At 47.3% G+C, this 17,807-nt stretch overlaps 2 protein-coding genes across 7 annotated transcripts; one reads left to right on the top strand and one right to left on the bottom strand.

The window, feature by feature from the left end:
- The first annotated feature begins 186 nt into the window (after nt 1-186).
- On the top strand, nt 187-9,957 carry LOC6606170 (protein mini spindles). Of its 6 annotated transcripts, none has more exons than XM_032722921.1 (16): nt 187-555; nt 1,431-2,189; nt 2,245-2,315; nt 2,383-2,699; nt 2,759-5,289; nt 5,349-5,586; nt 5,645-6,144; nt 6,629-6,715; nt 6,878-7,291; nt 7,355-7,544; nt 7,611-7,864; nt 7,924-8,254; nt 8,317-8,490; nt 8,558-8,696; nt 8,782-9,005; nt 9,060-9,957. In XM_032722921.1, the coding sequence occupies exons 2-16, from the start codon at nt 1,501-1,503 to the stop codon at nt 9,135-9,137; spliced, it is 6,237 nt and encodes a 2,078-aa protein (XP_032578812.1). In that variant the 5' UTR covers nt 187-555; nt 1,431-1,500; the 3' UTR covers nt 9,138-9,957. The 6 variants fall into 6 exon arrangements, with proteins under 6 accessions (XP_032578812.1, XP_032578810.1, XP_032578811.1 ...); XM_032722919.1 differs by having other exon boundaries at nt 2,380-2,699; XM_032722920.1 differs by lacking the exon at nt 187-555 and adding an exon at nt 1,228-1,272 and having other exon boundaries at nt 2,380-2,699.
- LOC6606169 (NACHT and WD repeat domain-containing protein 2) lies at nt 9,224-16,855 on the bottom strand. Its single transcript, XM_032722925.1, has 12 exons — nt 16,723-16,855; nt 16,226-16,635; nt 15,804-15,948; nt 15,522-15,747; nt 14,986-15,427; nt 14,682-14,882; nt 13,128-13,976; nt 12,682-13,074; nt 12,305-12,618; nt 12,120-12,223; nt 10,921-12,045; nt 9,224-10,853 (listed from the first exon to the last, which is right to left on the bottom strand). The coding sequence occupies exons 1-12, from the start codon at nt 16,823-16,825 to the stop codon at nt 9,967-9,969; spliced, it is 5,199 nt and encodes a 1,732-aa protein (XP_032578816.1). The 5' UTR covers nt 16,826-16,855; the 3' UTR covers nt 9,224-9,966.
- Nucleotides 16,856-17,807: the final 952 nt, after the last annotated feature.

The following is a 17,807-nucleotide window of genomic DNA, read 5'->3' as shown; positions in this document are numbered from 1 at the left end:
ATTTGCCGCCAAACATAAAATAAATATTTTTTTATTCTGAAGTGATTGTGGTAATTGCTTGAAATCAAAGTTGGGCAAAATATTGTATATTGAATGTATATATGTTTAAAATTTGGCGCGTACCTATCAAAGTTTTCCACCCAGGCACACTAATTATAGGTTTTAAAGGAATGCTACAGTTGTGAGTAGCGGTCACACTGGCGCAACGACGCTGTTGAAGAACTGCAAAAATTATTATTTATTTACCTCTCGCGAAACCAAGAGAATTCCGCTGCACAAAAGGGCCTCGAAGTGCTGGAAACGTAGTTAAGTTATTGTTCATTGTTGCTACATTACTTGGCATCCCGGAAAGACGCCCGTCGGTGTGTCTTTGTCGAATAAGTGTGCGTGCTTCTGTGTTGTGCCGTGTGTGAGTGTTGGTACGTCGTCGCCTGCGAAAAATCGAAGTTATTGCATTGCGCAGCCCTTTCAAGCCGCTGTCCCTGGCCAGCTGTCCGCCCGCAGCTCCCCGCCCAGTCCCCGCTCTACGGCGGTACTTGGATCACAATTCTGATGGTGAGTGTGCTGTTGCGTGTACCGGAATGCAATCGGATGCATCGCAATTTTGTTCCAGGGCGTCGCAATTTGTTTGTCGCTAAAATGGGCGGTATGTGGATCATCTGCGACTCTCAAGTTGCAGCCACAGGAAATTGATAGCCGCTGCAACCATTAGCGGTTGGGTGGAACGGTAAACGACGGCACAATCCAGACGCACAGCCCACAGGAGAAACATTTGCTGCCTGCGGTACGATCCGTTAATTCGAACTTGAGAGCGTCGGTGTGCGTGAGAGCTTGAAACAGGGTGAGAAAGAGAGAGGGAGAAACAAAGGGCGGCCATGTCCGAATTGAAAAATGCTCTACTCGAACTGGAGCACAGGGGCGCATCAAATAAAGAGGAATTACAAATGGGAGTGATGGAAAATCCACGCCTGAATCAGTCGCAGGCTTGCGTGTGCGTGTGTGTCACCTTTTGTAGTGGTTGTGCGGGGAGTATTTTCCCTGCCCCTGATTAATTGTCTGAAAAAAACGCGCTATTCAGCGATATGATATCACCCATCCTGGGTGACAAGCCCACCAACCTTTTCCGAAAATCCAAATTTACACTCTCCTATTTCTGCTTCTGTTTGCCAAATAACTGCACTTAAAGAACGACAATCTAAATATGGCCGACCCATTTACTTTTTGCCGCCCCTCGAGCGGAACGGATGGATGATGCTGCTTCCTTGGCCATCGGTATTTCATAGACTATTAAGCTCAATTTTAAAACATCAGCTCGATGACTCCTGACATCCGGAATAGTTCTGCTTCATTGGAAGCTTGACTAGTTTTTCTTTTAAGAAAAATTCGATTAAAGTAGCTTTTTTATACATTTTTATCTATTTGTTTCGCAGAATGCTGCTTGAGGTTGCTTGCGTCTGAGACCATTGAGGAGAACCCCAGTAGCATACGAAACACGACACCATGGCCGAGGACACAGAGTACAAGAAGTTGCCGGTGGAGGAGCGATGTGTCCATAAACTATGGAAAGCCCGCGTCGATGGTTACGAGGAGGCCGCAAAGATCTTTCGCGAGTTGGATGACGAGAAGTCGCCGGAATGGTCTAAATTTGCAGGGCTCATAAAGAAGATGGTAGTGGATTCTAATGCCCTAGCCCAGGAGAAGGGTCTAGAAGCGGCCCTCATCTTTGTGGAGAACAGCGGGCTGGCGGGACGCACAGTAGGCGACGTGATGACTGGGATCGTCCAGAAGTGCATTGCGGCGCCAAAGACCAAAACCAAGGAGCTCTCCGTCCAAGTGGCTCTCATGTATGTGGAGATAGAGAAGCAGGAGGCCGTCGTCGAAGAGCTGGTTAAGGGTATGGAGGCCAAGAACCCTAAGATTGTGTCCGCCTGCGTGGCAGCCACCACACTGGCCCTCCGGGAGTTCGGACACAAGGTGATCGGCGTCAAGCCGTTAATTAAAAAGCTTGCCCCGCTGATGAGTGACCGAGACAAGGCGGTCCGCGATGAGGGCAAGCAGCTGGCCGTGGAGATTTACCGTTGGATCGGAGCTGCAATGAAGGCACAGATCTCAACGCTACCACAGGTAACGCTAAAGGAGCTGGAGGATGAGTTCGACAAACTCAAAGGTGAACGCGTTGAACCCTCCAGGTGTGTTAAAGGCTTTCTCTCTATCATTACCTGGCTAAACCGCTCTTACTTTTAGATATCTAAAGTCCCAGCAGGAAAAGCAAGCGAAGATCGCCGATGCTGCAGCGACCGAGGATGCATATAATGGTATAAAGTCCTAGATATTACAAAAGCAGTGAATTTTTGTTTTAATTTTTGTTTTCGTATGCAGAAGATGATGGCGAGGCTGGCGTTGAAGAAATCGATCCTATGGATCTTTTAGACCCCGTTGACATTCTCTCCAAAATGCCCAAGGACTTCTACGATAAGCTGGAGGAAAAGAAATGGACTCTGCGCAAAGAATCTTTGGAGATCCTGGAGAAGCTGCTCACGGACCATCCCAAGCTAGAGAATGGCGAGTATGGAGCGTTGGTGAGCGCTCTTAAAAAGGTTATAACCAAGGACTCCAACGTAGTCCTCGTTGCAATGGCCGGAAAATGTCTAGCCTTGCTAGCCAAAGGATTGTCAAAGCGATTCTCAAATTACGCATCCGTAAGTAATTCTCACGTTCTTCCAAACAACGTATTTTCATATGTGTATTTCTATTTCAGGCTTGTGTCCCATCCTTATTGGAAAAATTTAAAGAGAAGAAACCTAATGTTGTGACAGCGCTGCGCGAAGCTATTGATGCCATATACGGCTCCACTTCTCTAGAGGCACAGCAGGAGTCCATTGTAGAGTCCCTGGCCAACAAAAATCCAAGTGTCAAGTCCGAAACGGCCTTGTTTATGGCCCGTGCCCTAACCCGCACCCAACCAACCGCGCTAAACAAGAAGCTGCTTAAACTTCTGACCACCAGTCTAGTGAAAACGCTTAACGAACCAGATCCAACCGTACGTGACAGCAGCGCCGAAGCTCTTGGTACTTTAATGAAGCTAATGGGAGACAAAGCGGTGACTCCCTTGCTAGCCGATGTTGATCCACTCAAAATGGCTAAGATAAAGGAGTGCCATGACAAGGCGGAGATTAAAATAAAGGTTGCAGGTCCAAAGAAGGAGGCACGACCTGCATCTGCACCTACTGCAAAAGCTGGTGCTCCTGCTAAGACAACGGCTGGTAGTGTGGACCCAAAGCCTGTAACCCGACCGGCCACCACAGGGGCACGTAAGGTCTTGAAAAAACCGGCGACAGTTAGTGGAGGAGCTACATCTGCTCCAACTGCAGCTCTAAAAGCGGGTGGAAAGCCCCTAGCCACGGAACGCGAATTAACCCCCGAGGAATTGCAAGAAAAATCCGAAGAAATTCTGCCAGCCGATATTCTTAATGGGCTGGTGGATTCCAACTGGAAGAACCGCCTTGCTGCTGTGGAACAGCTTCTGGGTGAAATAACCGGCTTTGATGTAAAACAGGCTGGCATATCACAAATCCTGATCCGAACAATCAGTGGACGGAAGCCAGGCCTCAAAGAAATGAATTTCCAGGTACTGAAGTTTAAGCTAGACATAATCCGCTGTGTGGCCGAAAACTATCCACTGACCACGACAACCGTTGATCTGGTGATTAACGAAATAATCGAGAAGCTAGCCGACGCCAAGAATGGTGCAGGAGCTGCCGATGTTTTGTCCGCCTTTGCCGAAGCCACTAAACTGGAGTACGTTGTGGGCAAAGTGTTGAGCTTTGCTTTTGAGCAAAAATCGCCTAAAGTGCAATCAGAGGCCTTTAACTGGGTGAGCAAGTCAATCATAGAATTCGGCTTCCAACTGCAGCCAAAGACACTTATTGATGATGTACGAAAAGGGGTGCAAAGCACAAATCCAACGGTTCGTGCTTCCGCTATTCAACTGGTGGGCACCATGTCTATGTATATGGGCAAAACTCTAATGATGTTCTTCGACAGCGAGAAGCCCGCACTAAAGTCCCAGATCCAGGTAGAGTTTGACAAGAATGTGGGCGAAAAACCACCCAAGCCTATTAGAGGAGTTCAACGTAGCAGCGGCGGAACCGCCGGTAATTCCCCGGACAATGAGGACGATGATGGTGGGGCAGCCGGAGAAGAAGAGCCCATTAACATGGCTGATCTTCTACCACGCGTTGATATTTCTCCACAGATTACGGAGGCACTGCTGAAGGAGATGTCCGACAAGGACTGGAAAACTCGCAACGAGGGTCTGACTAAGCTGCAGGCCATTATTTCAGAGGCGCGGCTAATCAAACCCAGCATTGGCGACTTGGCTCCTGCTCTGGCCCACCGTCTGGTAGATTCCAATGCTAAGATTGCCCAAACGACACTTGCCATTTGCGAGCAGCTTGCCACATCCATGGGGGCTGGTTGTCGAAACCACGTGCGGAACTTGTTCCCTGGCTTTTTACACGCTCTGGGTGATAACAAGAGTTTTGTAAGAGCCGCTGCCCTGAATTGCATCAATAGTTTTGGCGAAAAGGGCGGCTATAAGGAATTCTTTGAGAGCGAAATGATAGCCGATGCCCTGAAGGGAGGATCCCCAGCTCTAAAGACAGAATTGTGGGCTTGGCTGGCAGATAAGCTGCCTGGTCTTCCCCCCAAGTCAGTATCGAAGGAGGATATCCATTCAATGGTGCCGCACTTATATGCTCACATCTGCGATCGAAACGCCGATGTCCGGAAAAATGCCAACGAGGCGGTGTTGGGCATTATGATTCACCTTGGATTTGATGCAATGAATCGCGCTCTGGACAAGCAGAAGCCCGCCTCCAAAAAGGATATACTTGCAGCACTCGAAAAAGCGCGTCCTAATCTTCCGGTAAAACCGCTGCCCAAAGGGAAGCATCAGGCTCCAATACCTGAAGAGCCGAAGCCAAAAACTGTTCGCGGCGGTGGAGCAGGGGTTGCGCCTGGAATCCAGAAGAGTGCTTCAGCCCGGGTGGCCGGAGGACAAGATAAGCCGGCACTAGCGCGCAAAAAGGACGAAGATATCGACACGTCGCCGCTACTGTGCGCCAACAGTGCTAAAAACCAGCGGTTGCTAGACGAACAAAAAATGAAGGTGCTGAAGTGGACTTTTGTAACCCCAAGAGAGGAATTCACCGAGCTGTTACGCGACCAAATGATGACCGCAAACGTAAATAAAGCGCTGATAGCCAACATGTTCCACGACGATTTTCGGTAAGTGCCTCTAGTGTCCCTTTCGCGTTACCGAAATAAATATTTGAATTACCCTGAAGCTACCACTTGAAAGTCATCGAGCAGTTGAGCGAAGATCTGGCTGGAAACAGTAGGGCGCTGGTGTGTAATCTGGACCTAATACTTAAATGGCTGACGCTGCGCTTTTACGATACGAACCCTTCTGTACTGATTAAGGGTCTCGAATATCTAGTACAGGTTTTCCAGGTACTTATTGACGAGGAATACATTCTGGCCGAGAACGAGGGAAGCTGTTTTGTCCCACATCTGCTTTTGAAGGCAAGTTCTAGATAATAGGGGGTATTACAATTTTCTAAGCTTCCTTTTTCACACTCAGATCGGAGATCCAAAGGATGCTGTTCGAAATGGCGTACGCCGCGTTCTGCGGCAAGTAATATTGGTCTTCCCTTTCGTCAAGGTCTTTGGCTATGTAATGGAGGGTCTGAAATCGAAGAATGCCCGTCAGCGTACTGAGTGCCTTGACGAGTTAACCTTTCTAATTGAGAGCTATGGCATGAACATCTGTCCACAATCGGCGGTGCGCGAGATCGCTCGCCAGATTTCTGACCGTGATAATTCCGTACGCAACGCAGCACTCAACTGCATCGTCCAGGTCTTCTTTTTGTCCGGGGAAAAGACTTACAAGATGATTGGCCATCTTAACGAAAAGGACCTCTCAATGCTTGATGAACGCATCAAGCGAGCCAAAAAGACTAAGAAGCCCACGCCACCGCCGTCTGTTGATGTGCAGGCACCTCAACGACATGACAGCATCGAAATCGAAGATGCTGAAGTGGGCAATGGTTGCGACGAGCTTCCGCCACCAGATGAGGACGGGTAAGTAAGAAGGCTGGCTTAAGGTTTGGCGGGGTGCCCTGTACAACCGAGGGTTGGAAACTGGTGTTGCCATTATTCTGGGATAGCAATAAAAATAATAATAATAATCCACAAGACAAGGACAAAAATTAGTTTTTAGTTGGCCACTTTTACGTACGTGCCCATAAATCCAGAACCCGTAGTTTATGGCTGTGTTCGGGAGTGAAAGCTATTATTCTTTGATTTCTAAAACAAGCTGTTGTATTTATGTAAAATTTACACAATAACGTTATATAATTAATCCTGATAAATAAAAGACAAGGTGCGTTCCATTCCTTTCGGTTAAATGTCTTCTACCGATTGTCCAATTGTTATGTATTTTTAAAAGATGCGGTAGTGGTTAGTAGTTTCCTCCCTCGGATGTACCCAAAGATGAGCATATTATTTTTATAAATTTCGGTTTGTTTCGGTTGATTTTCGTTATTATTTATATTTCATTAACTAGTTTGCAGCGGGAACTAAATGCGCGTGGGCAGAACAACATGACAGATCGGAGCGCCACAAACTACTTGAGCTCCCTGACTCGACAGGCGTAAAGTGGCTTTCTTTATACTTGTGTTGTTTTCTTTTTTTTGTGTTGCTTGCTGTTTGTAAAGACGCCTTTGCATTTGTTGTTCTTTGTTGTCCTCTTATGTGTATGCGGTTTAATTGGGTTTGAAGTTATTTCACAATTTCTTTTGTTTCGATTATCTAGAACTTTCGACCAGGCACCTTCGTCACAGCTGCTTCTACTCCAGCAACAGCTTCAACAGTTACAACAGCAGGCCCAGCAACAGAAGCCCAGTGGACCATTCGGCTTGGACTCGCAGGTAATCAGCGAGATCGAAAGAGATTGGGTCCGAGTGGACCAAATGGAGCAGAAGCCGCTACTGAACGTAGACATCTCATCGCTGGACGAACCCATTAAGGTTAGGCCCACGCGGGCCGGCATTCACTACCCGCAGGAGAAGTTCGATCGGCTGATTTCTCGACAGCACTATATGCAGCAGACTTTAACCACGTCCCCGTCATCAACGGCCGGAATGACCAGTGGAGTCTCGCCGTATCGCAGTCCTATGCGCTTGCAGCACCAGCAGCCTCAACAGCAACTCGAGAACAATATACCAAAGTAGGTGGTCCATCAGGCTATCCAACACATCGGGTATTTTACAATTTCTTTTTATACTAACAGTTTGGCTGATGTTTTGCCAAAGCACGATCCGCAGCTGGTAAAAGTTATAAAAGGTGTAAGCAGCACGGACACTCTCAAGGCGCGCGCGGCTATCAACGAGCTTGCCGCCATCATCGAGGCCCCAGAGAAGCAGGCTGTGCTGCGCGACTACGAAGAAATATTTATTCAGAATGTGCTTGCACAATTTAAGGTATAAAAAACTTTATTATATAGTTCTAATCTTCATAAATTGTTTTCCTTTGTTTCTTTTTATCAGAATCTCTCACAGATACCATCTGCTCAATCTGTGGTTGTTTACCAGCCGCTATTATCCATTCTGTATACATTTTTCCATGCCAACATTCTGGGCAAAACGCTGAGCGTGGCATGCATAAAAAATCTAATGTCGGCGCTCTTAAACCTTATGGCTGATCCTAAGTTGGCCGTGGGCGATGATAGTCAGTATAACAAGGTTATTAATGGCATATGTCTGAAAGTGTTGGACAAGGTAGATTTTACAAATTTAAACTGGTAAGATTATTGAGTCTACTATGTATTAAGCCACATTAATTGAATTTATAACTTCGTAGTGCTTTGATACGCCTATTGCGGGAGACTTGTCCGGAGGCAAAGCTGCCGAAGTTCACAGACCTGCTGATGAAGTGCATATGGCGCAACGTTAAGATGCTACCAGAACGAAGCAACGAGCTGAACTATGACGCCGTGATTCTCGAGGTGCACGAGTTTATGCTCGCGCTGCCAAGCACTTGGTGGCAAAACCGACCGTCGGACACTCCAATGCGCACGATTAAGACCATTCTGCATAACATGGCAAAGGTGAAGGGGAATGCCATTCTGCAGCATCTCAACCAGATTCCAACACACTCGGAGCTACACACGTATTTGATACGCATTCTCAAGGTGAAATTAAAAAAAAAAAATTTTATAATGCTCAAATACAAAATAAACGCTATTTATTATAGAATTTCCAAAAGGATGGCTCTGCTTCAGGAATTGGTGCCTCCCCCCAGAGGGCCAAGGAGATTGCCTCCAAGCGAATTTCGCACCAAACACATGATACAGTTTCACAGATCTTTAAGCTGATCTCAGATAGAGATACCAAACAGCAAGGTCTGCAGAAACTTTACGACTTTAAGGTTGGTTTTCTAATAATATTTCCATTGATTTTTGAGGCACCTGAGGCAACACTTCTAAACATTTTAGCAACAAAATCCTGATATCGATCTAAGTACCTTTCTGCAAGGCTCCAGTGCCCCGTTTCACAAGTACATCGAGGAGGGCTTAGCCGAGATTGAGAGGAATCAGAACGCTGGATCCACACAGGCTCCGGATAATCGGACGGGTAAGAGCGTCACACAGATCGGCCAATGAGCAATTTGTTATACTAACGTATACTAACTACACTGTTTAAATCCGACGAACTGCAGCAGCTACTCGTTCTTATCTCACAGATGTCAACTACCAGAACAGCGGTCCTGATCCCGATTTCTGGATGGACCGCCTACAGTATCATATGACCGGAGGGGCCGCCAAGCTAGCATCCGCACGTTCAGCAGACGATGGATCCCATATGCTGGACAATAAGGTGGTTGATGAGAACCTCTGTCTAAACGGAATGAACGCGCAGAAGGCGTCGCTCATTAAGCGAGAAGTGAGTATGCTAAATGAAGAAATAAATAACCATTAACTGAGGTATTTTAATCAGAAGCGGGATATGTCACCAAATCGCTTGCAGCATCTCCAGGCAAAGCTGGCTCAAATCAAGAAAGAGAATCATGCCTAATAAACTGTGCGCTTCCCGTAGCTGAAAAACCTTAGCTATAGAAGAAAAAGAGACCCCTCAAAACACACTGATCGAGCAAGTCCTCGTAAACTACATAATTCATTTATTATTTAACATAGTTGTATGCTTACGAATCGGCACATATATATATTCTCGGTTATTATGTGTGGTAACAGCAGCAGTGAGTGTCGAAAGCAGGTTAACAACAGTAACAATAATTAACAGATTACACTATGTCTCCTCCAACTATGTACTGTAATTTTACTAATAACAAACGATCGGTCTATGTATTAGCACTGAGTTGTGTTTCGTATGCGATTCAATAAGATTCGATTGGCTGAGTTGAGATTAAAGTGGCGACTGGGGGTTTCATTAGACAGCTTGTTAGTTTATGCCTACGCTATTTTATTTGAATTGTCAGTAAAAGCAGTAGCATGTTAAAGGTTTGTGTATACTTGAAAGGTCATTGTTTTGCAACACGCGCCTACTAGGATCGATTCTTGTTATTATTATGTCTGGTTATGTTTTCAACACTCTCAACACCCCTCAAATTGTTTCAAGCCAAGCGTTGGGCTCAGTGCGCGCTAAAAATTCTAATTTATACTGATATTAGCTAACCGTAGTTCTTACCAAATAGCACTTACCCCTTAACCATTTTTTAGTTTAAGACCCATTCAGTTCTACCCGCACATACACACACTTATTTCAATGCCGAGAGCACGCAATACACGCAGGATAACATACACAGTAGACACGCAGCGTATTTTTGTAACATCCTCATGAACTATATGCGAAAATAAATGTTATATTTATAAATTAACGAATTGAGTTAATCGGCCACTGGCACGACAATGTCCTCCGTAATCTCTGTGAGCAGCTCCTCCTCGCCATCCTCTCCTCCCTTGCTGCTTTTGGCGTAACGTGAGGAAATGGTCGCCACACGAATTGCCGCCTTGAAACCAACCCGGGCCTTCATTTTGGCCAGCTTGGCCTTCCAGTTCTCGTCGCGGGAGGGCAAGTCGTTCAGGTACTCATTCATTTCCTCTTTCTTTGGATCAACGATCGCCAGCACCGACATACACCCGTCTACAGTTCCCAAAACGATAGCGCGTCCATCCTTGCTGCTTTTGATCGCTGTAAGCTCAGCCTGCAGCCGGTAGTTGGCTATCATTTCAGTGTCCGCGGTGCGGAATACGCGTATGGTCTTGCGGCCGCTATGGTAATAAGCCACGTACTCGTCGTTCTCCGTGAAGATACAGATCACCGAGAACACGCCCTCGGCCACCTTGGGTATAAAGGTTTTAACTGTGGTGCCTTTACGCAGTTCCAACATTTCCAGTCCGCCGCGGGTGGGGGCATATAATCCACACTTGCCGTCTCGCGTAATGCTACCTCCCCACTTGGCAATGGAGCGGACGTGCTTCTTCGTCTTGATGTCCATGACGCTGCCCTTCTCGCTACTGATCACGGCCACCTGGTTGGCCTTGTGCGGCATCGGGATTAGTGAAATGACCTCCTTAATGGAACAGCCCTTCAACAGGACTTTGGAAACAAATGCTCCATTTGCTGCGCTGTAGACGCCCAGGCAATCTTTGTTGGACTTATCCACCGTAACCACCACAATGTATGCGTTGTCGGCTGTTATAACCGACTGACGAAAAGGCATGCCCGTGATCATCCGTATGGGGAATTCGAATCGGAATAAGATGGCGCCCTCTGAAATTATGTACTCGTGTAAGTTGTTTATACTTTTTAACTAAATGAGTATCAAAGACTAACTCACCAGGCACGGACCGCATAGTCGTTATCGCCGTAAGCCGGTTGGCTTCATCTGACGACCCTCCAGCAGCTGCTGCAAGAATATCCCGCTGATTTATGTTCGGCACAGACACGGTGAGAACCTTATAGCCGTAGTCCATAAGGGTGATTTGTTGAATTCCGGGTTGATCGTCCCTAAAAACTACCTGCTCCGACACACGGTTCCACACTAAAAACTTGCCAGTCTCCGAGGAGATGATATAGCGTCCATCCGGGGTGATCTCGGCATGTGTGACGATGGCACCCAACGGACTGTCGGCCAGCTTGGATAGAAGGCGACCAGATCGGGTCTCCCAGACACCCACACAATTGCGGGTGACGGTCACGGCCATATCAACCTCCGACAGGCTGATGTCGTCAATTTGCAATTCGTGACGGTCGATGACGTGGACCTTCTCAAAAATATTGTTAATGTTCCACACTTTTACGGAACGATCAATGGAGGATGTGACCAGGTTGTTCCAGTTGCCGATGGTCAGCGGCTCCAGTTGAATAATACGTCCAAAGTGGGCGTCCAGGACCTTGGCCAACTGACCAGACTGTAGGCACCACACATACAGGTTCTTACGCACTCCGGCAACGGCATAATCCAATTTGGAGCTAACCATGATCGAGTTAGACTGCATTATACGAGTGGTAATATTGCGCACTCCGTGCGGTAGGGCCAGGTACAGGGCCCCCTCCCGTAAACGACACTCTTCCGCTGCATCCTTATCCTTGCTGCCAAAGTCCCAGATTACGAAACCCTTGCCAGCCGTCCCCAGAAGCATGCGATCATGTTGATCAAGCCGTAACTGCAGCAACATCTCCTTGTCATCGTTCTCGAAACGCGGCAAGCTCTCTACCAAAGTCCAACATATGTCCCCAGTAACCTCATCTTCAATGAAGTCGAACACGGAGACCTCAAAGTTTTCTTCGTTGGCACATCCATAGGCCCGAGTCCTAGCTTTGTTCATCACCATGGCGCTAAAGAGCAGCTGACAGTTGGAGTAGTGGCCACTCCGACACGAGTCCAGCCTTAGACGCATGTCGTTGATGGAGCCAGACCAGAAAACTACGTTGTATTCCGCAGGATTGAAGAACTCCATAGCTAAATAAAGAGACGTACATTGTGTTATCAGACTACGATTAAATTCCTTAGTAGTCATGATATATTTAACTTACTTAAGATCTCCCAATCTTTATTTTCGCCGGGAACTTCAAACGTATCTACAAGATTGCCCCGCATATCAAATTGGGCCCAACGAAGCTTGCAGGTGATAAACAAACTTAAATCGAAAGAATGAGAATGAAATCGATGAAGAATGCAATGCTTACTCAATGCTTACTTAATGCTTACTTAAACTTACTTTTGATTTAGTAGATAAAGGCCGCTGACTGGTCCGTGGGACTCCTCGAAAGGACTGTTGATTACCACAAACTCGCTGGAGAGCATGTTGAGCAGAACCGTCTGGTTGTTGTTCGAGTAGGCGGCAGCCCATTTGTTATCTGGACTCAGAACCAATTGCTGCATAATGCCCTCGATGCCGGGATTCACGTCACGCGTCAGGTCGGAAGTGGAAAGGTCAAAGGTGATGAAGTGCGTGGATATGGAGACCATGTAGCGCATGTCGCTAGTCAAGCAAAAAGCAAACACCGCGAACTGGTGACCCTCAAGGGAATACTACAGGTCAAGGGGGCTTCTTATTATCAAGTTTAACTGTTACTTCAAGACTGAGCCACCTACTTTAAGTGGTCCACCTGGCGTGTGCAGGCAATGATTCACCGGAATAAGAGCGCAGTCCTTGGGGCCACTCCGATCGCAAGCTCGTAAAAGCATTTTGATATTGGGATTACCGCCAATCTCGGGAAGAAGACGACCGACCAGCTGCGGTGCCAGCATGTTCGGATAGATGGCCAGGATGGCGCCACCTAGACGCAGTGCATCGGAAACCAGCATAAGTTCTCGCTTGGCTTCCTTGTCGTCGGTGTTACTGGAGGCATCCTCGAAATCCGCCAGCACCGCCTGCAGTGGACAGCTGGATAGCTTGGCGTGCAGCCAGTCGTAGTTGAAGAGGACGTGCTCGAACAAATCTTTAAACCGTCGCGAGCGTACAAAGTGAAACGGCAGCTCACCAAACTAATAGGGGTCAAATTTTTATATAATAGAGCTATGTATATAGACCAGCTTACCTTGCGCAGATTGTAGCGTTTGGAGAGTCCATCCTTGCTGCTGAAGACCAACGGCTGGATGGGCACCTTGCGATCAGCCGATCCCTCTTTGTCCGCCAATCCGAACCTGTGCCGCTGAATCTCTGTAAACTTAAACGGTTTCGGCACACCACCGCCCCAAATGCCAAGATAGTAATCTGCAATCATGGAGTGAAAGTAAATGGCCATGTTCATGTTCTTAAAGTAGCGCTCCTTGGCGGTGTCCCGGAACTGCCGGTGATACCAGTTCATCACGTTTACACCGTCCGCCTCGCGTTCACTCAGATAGTTGGGCAGATCGTTGCGGATACGGGTCCAGAGAAGGGGCGGAATACGGCGAGTTGGCGGCAAATGATATTGGTAGACATCGTCCAGCACCTTGTCGTCCAGCGATATGAGATCCTCCAGCTCGCTCTCAGAAAGTCCCGATTTAGAGGCGGTTATGTAGGCTAGAGCATGGAAAACCAGTATACGACCGTGTTGTTTCTCTACTCGTTCGAACAGCAGCATAATTGAATCCATTACAGTATTGGCCAGGTGCGTCTCCTGGGGACGCGTGTAGCTCCGCCAACGGCAGATCTCGGCGAAAACCAGCTTAACAAAAATTGGCAAGGAGCACTTGCTGATGGCATTAGCCACCAGGCGCCACTGGTAGTTGTTAAGATCCCGGCACGCCGTTTTCATCCACATCTTGATCACGTTCATTGCCAAGTCCTCGCCCAGTGCTGTGACCTCGATAAAGTTCTCCTCCACATCGATCATCTTGCACAAGACATGGTATTCGTGGGACACCGTCGGATTTGCCGGTTCGTTGGCGCATGAGATGATTATCTGGAATCAGTCGGAATCGGATATATATGCAAGGACATTGGGATTGGGTGGATACCACGCGCGGATCGCCTCATGCAGAACGGCTTCCTTGCGATGTCGTTTTGGGTGAGGTGCCTGCAAATGTTCTGGTGGCGGTTTCTAGTGATTTTGCTTAGCACGCACAGGTCAAGCAATTGGAAAAACTTACTCAGTTTCCCATCTGAGTTGGGGCATGCGGTTTCATGCAATGTATATACAGGGCGTATGAGCAATGATGATGATGCAGGGGTTTAAACAGGGTATTTAAAGATAAAAGATTCGAAGCTCACTGCACATTGTTAACACTAAGATTGAAAATCCAATAAATTTTCATATTTTAGCAGTTCTTTCGCAGAAAAATATATAATTTTTATCTTTTTGTGTGAAAATATATATACAGCAAATGATTTTACCAGTTTTGTTCCTAACAATATATAAAATATTCTAATCTTTCAAGGGCTTAGGAGGTGCTCAATAAGTGGAAATTAAAAATGTCATGCATAATTATATACAGTGTCAGGAGAATAGGAATTGTACTTCCATTAAAAAATTTCGAATATCATGCACTAAGAATAGACGCATAGAGATTTGTTATATTCACAAAAGTATTCAGACTATCATGCACAAAGAAGAAAGGAAGGAAAACAAGAAAGTGGACTTGGAGTGGCGTCCACAGCCAGGGCTCACCTTACAGTGCGGGGGCAGACGCGTGGGTATCCATGATACCTTGTTCGAGTCTTGGGTGCCCGTCAGCTGGTCGACTGAGTCGAGGTAGATGGTGAGCGGCTGGGTGGGGCTGGCGTAAGTTAGTAATTGCTTAAAGTGTGCTGTTAAGGGAACAAGATCATCGGGTATGTTCTCGAAGGGTAGCATGTAGTTGTAAGAGATCTGATTGGATTAGGGAAGTGTGTGTGTGTTTCGGAGTAAGAGGTTAGAAGCATTTAGGGTTAGTATCTAGTCTGGATGCTAGCTGGTACTGAATGGACTTCACCTGCTGACAAATGGAGATAAGGGTGGCCGTCAAGGCACTGGAGTCCGGCGTGGTGCCCAAGAAGCGGATGACATTGATGGGCCGGACGTGGGCGAACCACTCGGTGGCCACGAGGGAAACACTCTTGGAGAGCAGGGAAGTTTTGCCGCAGCCTCCGTCGCCGAAAAGGACAAGTGGCTTATCTGAATCCCCCAGCATGTAGCGCTTGATACGTTCGCAACTTTCCTCGCGCCCGTAGAATATCTTGACCGAATTGTTGCAAGCGTGCAGATGCTGAAGGATCTCAGTTACTATCTGCCCCTGTGCACTGGAGTCTTCTTTGCGCATCGCCCTATCCACTAGTTTCACTACGTTCTTATAGAAGTGAGAGATGAAATGATTCAGGTACTCCTCGTGCGTCTCAATGTCCAGTCCCTCCCGTCCGATCCATTCCACCGTGTATCTGCAAAGTGCCCCCCAATCCCCACATCAGAAAGAATTAGCATCCTTATCTTTCTCCTCCTTCCGCCGGCCTGGGCTCTCATTTCATTCCTTACTTCTGGGCGTTAACGGCCTCGATCTTGGCCGGCAACCGGACGTCTCTCAGGTCACTCAGCAACTTGGCCGACTCCGTGTCCAGGCTGCGGTTGATGATGTCCACGAACAGAGAGGCCTTTTTCAGGTTCTGCAGATTAATGTTGTTGATGTACCTCACATAGGACAGACAGTGGTTCTTTGTATTCTTGACGTTCAATATTCCGTTGATCACCTCCCGCTCCGTCACTAAACGCGGACCAATTTTTGTTGAGCTACCACTACGTTTGCTACTTGCTACTTACCCGACATGAAATAGTTGTGGACGTCCTCCTTGGACATCTTGTTACTGGCCCCCAAGGAGGCAGCTGCCTTGCGCAGCAGCTTCTGCATCTTGTTCAGGGTGTCCCACCACACAGCCTGATCCTCCGCCTGCAGCTTGGGAACGCGCTGGAGAACGGAGTCGTATATAAGCGGTTAAGTCTTACTTCTTAAGAAGAACTACATTTTGGTGCATATAGAGAATTAAAAAAAACTATATATTATATACAAACATCTCTGATAACTAGTTACAAAAGAACCTAGCGTTCTTAACTAGGACTATTACTTACGAAAGTCCTTCAGAATGTTTGAATTTAATAGCCAAAACTTTAACACTTCACTTTAATTTTTTAAGGATGCTCCCCACAATTAAGAAAATACTTAATATTTTCACCAGAAAACTAACCTTGTTGTTGAAATTAATTAAAATCGATGAGATGGGCTGCAGCACCGAGATGGGTGGCACTGCATTGCTGTCCTTTTTGTACCACAGATCGAGGATAGCGCGGTCCACGCCCATCGAGGTGAGTTCCTCGCAGATTAGGGCCAGTTCGGAGGACACTATGTAAGTGGGAATGGGCCGGTAGCCGTACTTTTGACCCAGGAACACGATAAAATTCGGTCCCATCGAGAGCCGCTGACAGTTTTTGATCTCGCGCATGCAGAGCTCCGTGGTCATGTGATCGTCAGTTGCCTCATCTCGCACACCCCAACGCATGTCGACCACCTGAAATTCCAGGCCATGCTTCTCGCGACAGTAGTCCTTGATCCGCGGATAGCACTTGGCCATCAGTGTGTTCCGCTCCATTGTGGTGTCTGTGAAAATCCGGATTGCATAACAATTTCACACTTCCCCGCAAAACAGCCACACATGGCCAAAGGTTACTTGGCTGTCGGACCCACCCGTGAATGTGGAGCTGGTGAAGATGCGCACGATTTTTGAGCTAACCGGCGGCAGGGACTCCAGCGAGCCCAGGAATATGGAGTCTATGGTGCGGTCATCCATATTGGTGCTATCTTTAACTACGCCGAGTGCCGCAAATGCAGCTCTGCGATTCCGTTCCGCAGCCTTTGAAATCCAATACGTGTCTGCGCCATAGCGGAGACCCAGAAACTGGCGTAAAGTCGCTGCTGTTTGATCGATAATCCGGATACGTGGCGCATTTGACAGTCGCCTAGTTGACGGTTGTTTTTGAGTTCAGCTCGACTGACGGGCACGCGGCATTTGCCTCAAAAAAAGGAGGACCAAGCGGATAAGTTTCTCTGAGTAAGCCACCTGTTGCCTACGCCTGGATTGGAAAGCCATCGCTTCGCTTTATGGATGTCAGGCGCCTGATTGATGTCTGGGCCTCTGGCTTTGACATACAACAAGTGTTTTCAAGTGCTCGAGCCCATCCCCCCAAAGGCGGTAAGCTTGCGTGCCTAACTTTCATTCAAGTCCGATCCGGGGATTCCAGGCGTGGGCGTAGGACTCCGATTGTTGCAACTTTCAAAGTCACCTGGGCTGGCGAATGCCAAATGGTGCCACTTAATGGGTTTTCGGCTCCCTTTCGGGGGTAAGTGGGTGCCAGATTTCTAGCCCCAGATCTGGCATGGGTACACAGTAATGTCTTACACATTTGACCTCGGCCTAGCAGCGTGCGTGCTTCCTCAAATATATCAATGTGCCGGTGGTGCTCAAGAGTCCTCTCACTTCTTATCCGGAAGTTTAGTTTTGGGCCAAGTGCAGCTTGTACGCCATTTTACGGTAATAACCTTTGATTGTTGTGCATTGATTTGAAATTTGGGCTAAATAAATTGAGCAGGGCTTTCAACATTATCAATTAAAGCTTGATCTTAGGATTTTAATGGTGGAATATATATTGACGCATGAATTCGTTGGATTGTTGGCCCATTTCACAACGCCGCCCAAGAGTATGCAATAGCTTTTGACACTTACCTCAAAATGCTTTTTCTTTCGAAATTATAACATTTAATTTTCCAACAAC

The sequence above is a fragment of the Drosophila sechellia genome, chromosome 3R, assembly GCF_004382195.2.
Source record: "Drosophila sechellia strain sech25 chromosome 3R, ASM438219v1, whole genome shotgun sequence".
In the NCBI taxonomy this organism is placed as follows: Eukaryota; Metazoa; Arthropoda; class Insecta; order Diptera; family Drosophilidae; genus Drosophila; species Drosophila sechellia.
Note: the sequence above shows the minus strand (reverse complement) of the source record. Positions and strands in the feature narration are given on the sequence as shown.

What these genes read in the sequence shown, in the direction of transcription:
- LOC6606169 (XM_032722925.1), bottom strand. Translation starts at nt 16,825, where the DNA reads ATGGATGACCGCACCATAGACTCCATATTCCTGGGCTCGCTGGAGTCC. An exon ending in CACCAGCTCCACATTCACGG is followed by an intron (nt 16,636 to 16,722) that starts GTGGGTCCGACA and finishes GGATTTTCACAG; the next exon opens with ACACCACAATGGAGCGGAAC. An exon ending in GAGGCCGTTAACGCCCAGAA is followed by an intron (nt 15,428 to 15,521) that starts GTAAGGAATGAA and finishes GGCACTTTGCAG; the next exon opens with ATACACGGTGGAATGGATCG.
- LOC6606170 (XM_032722919.1), top strand. Translation starts at nt 1,501, where the DNA reads ATGGCCGAGGACACAGAGTACAAGAAGTTGCCGGTGGAGGAGCGATGT. An exon ending in CTCGAGAACAATATACCAAA is followed by an intron (nt 7,292 to 7,354) that starts GTAGGTGGTCCA and finishes TTATACTAACAG; the next exon opens with TTTGGCTGATGTTTTGCCAA. An exon ending in CGTCGCTCATTAAGCGAGAA is followed by an intron (nt 9,006 to 9,059) that starts GTGAGTATGCTA and finishes TATTTTAATCAG; the next exon opens with AAGCGGGATATGTCACCAAA.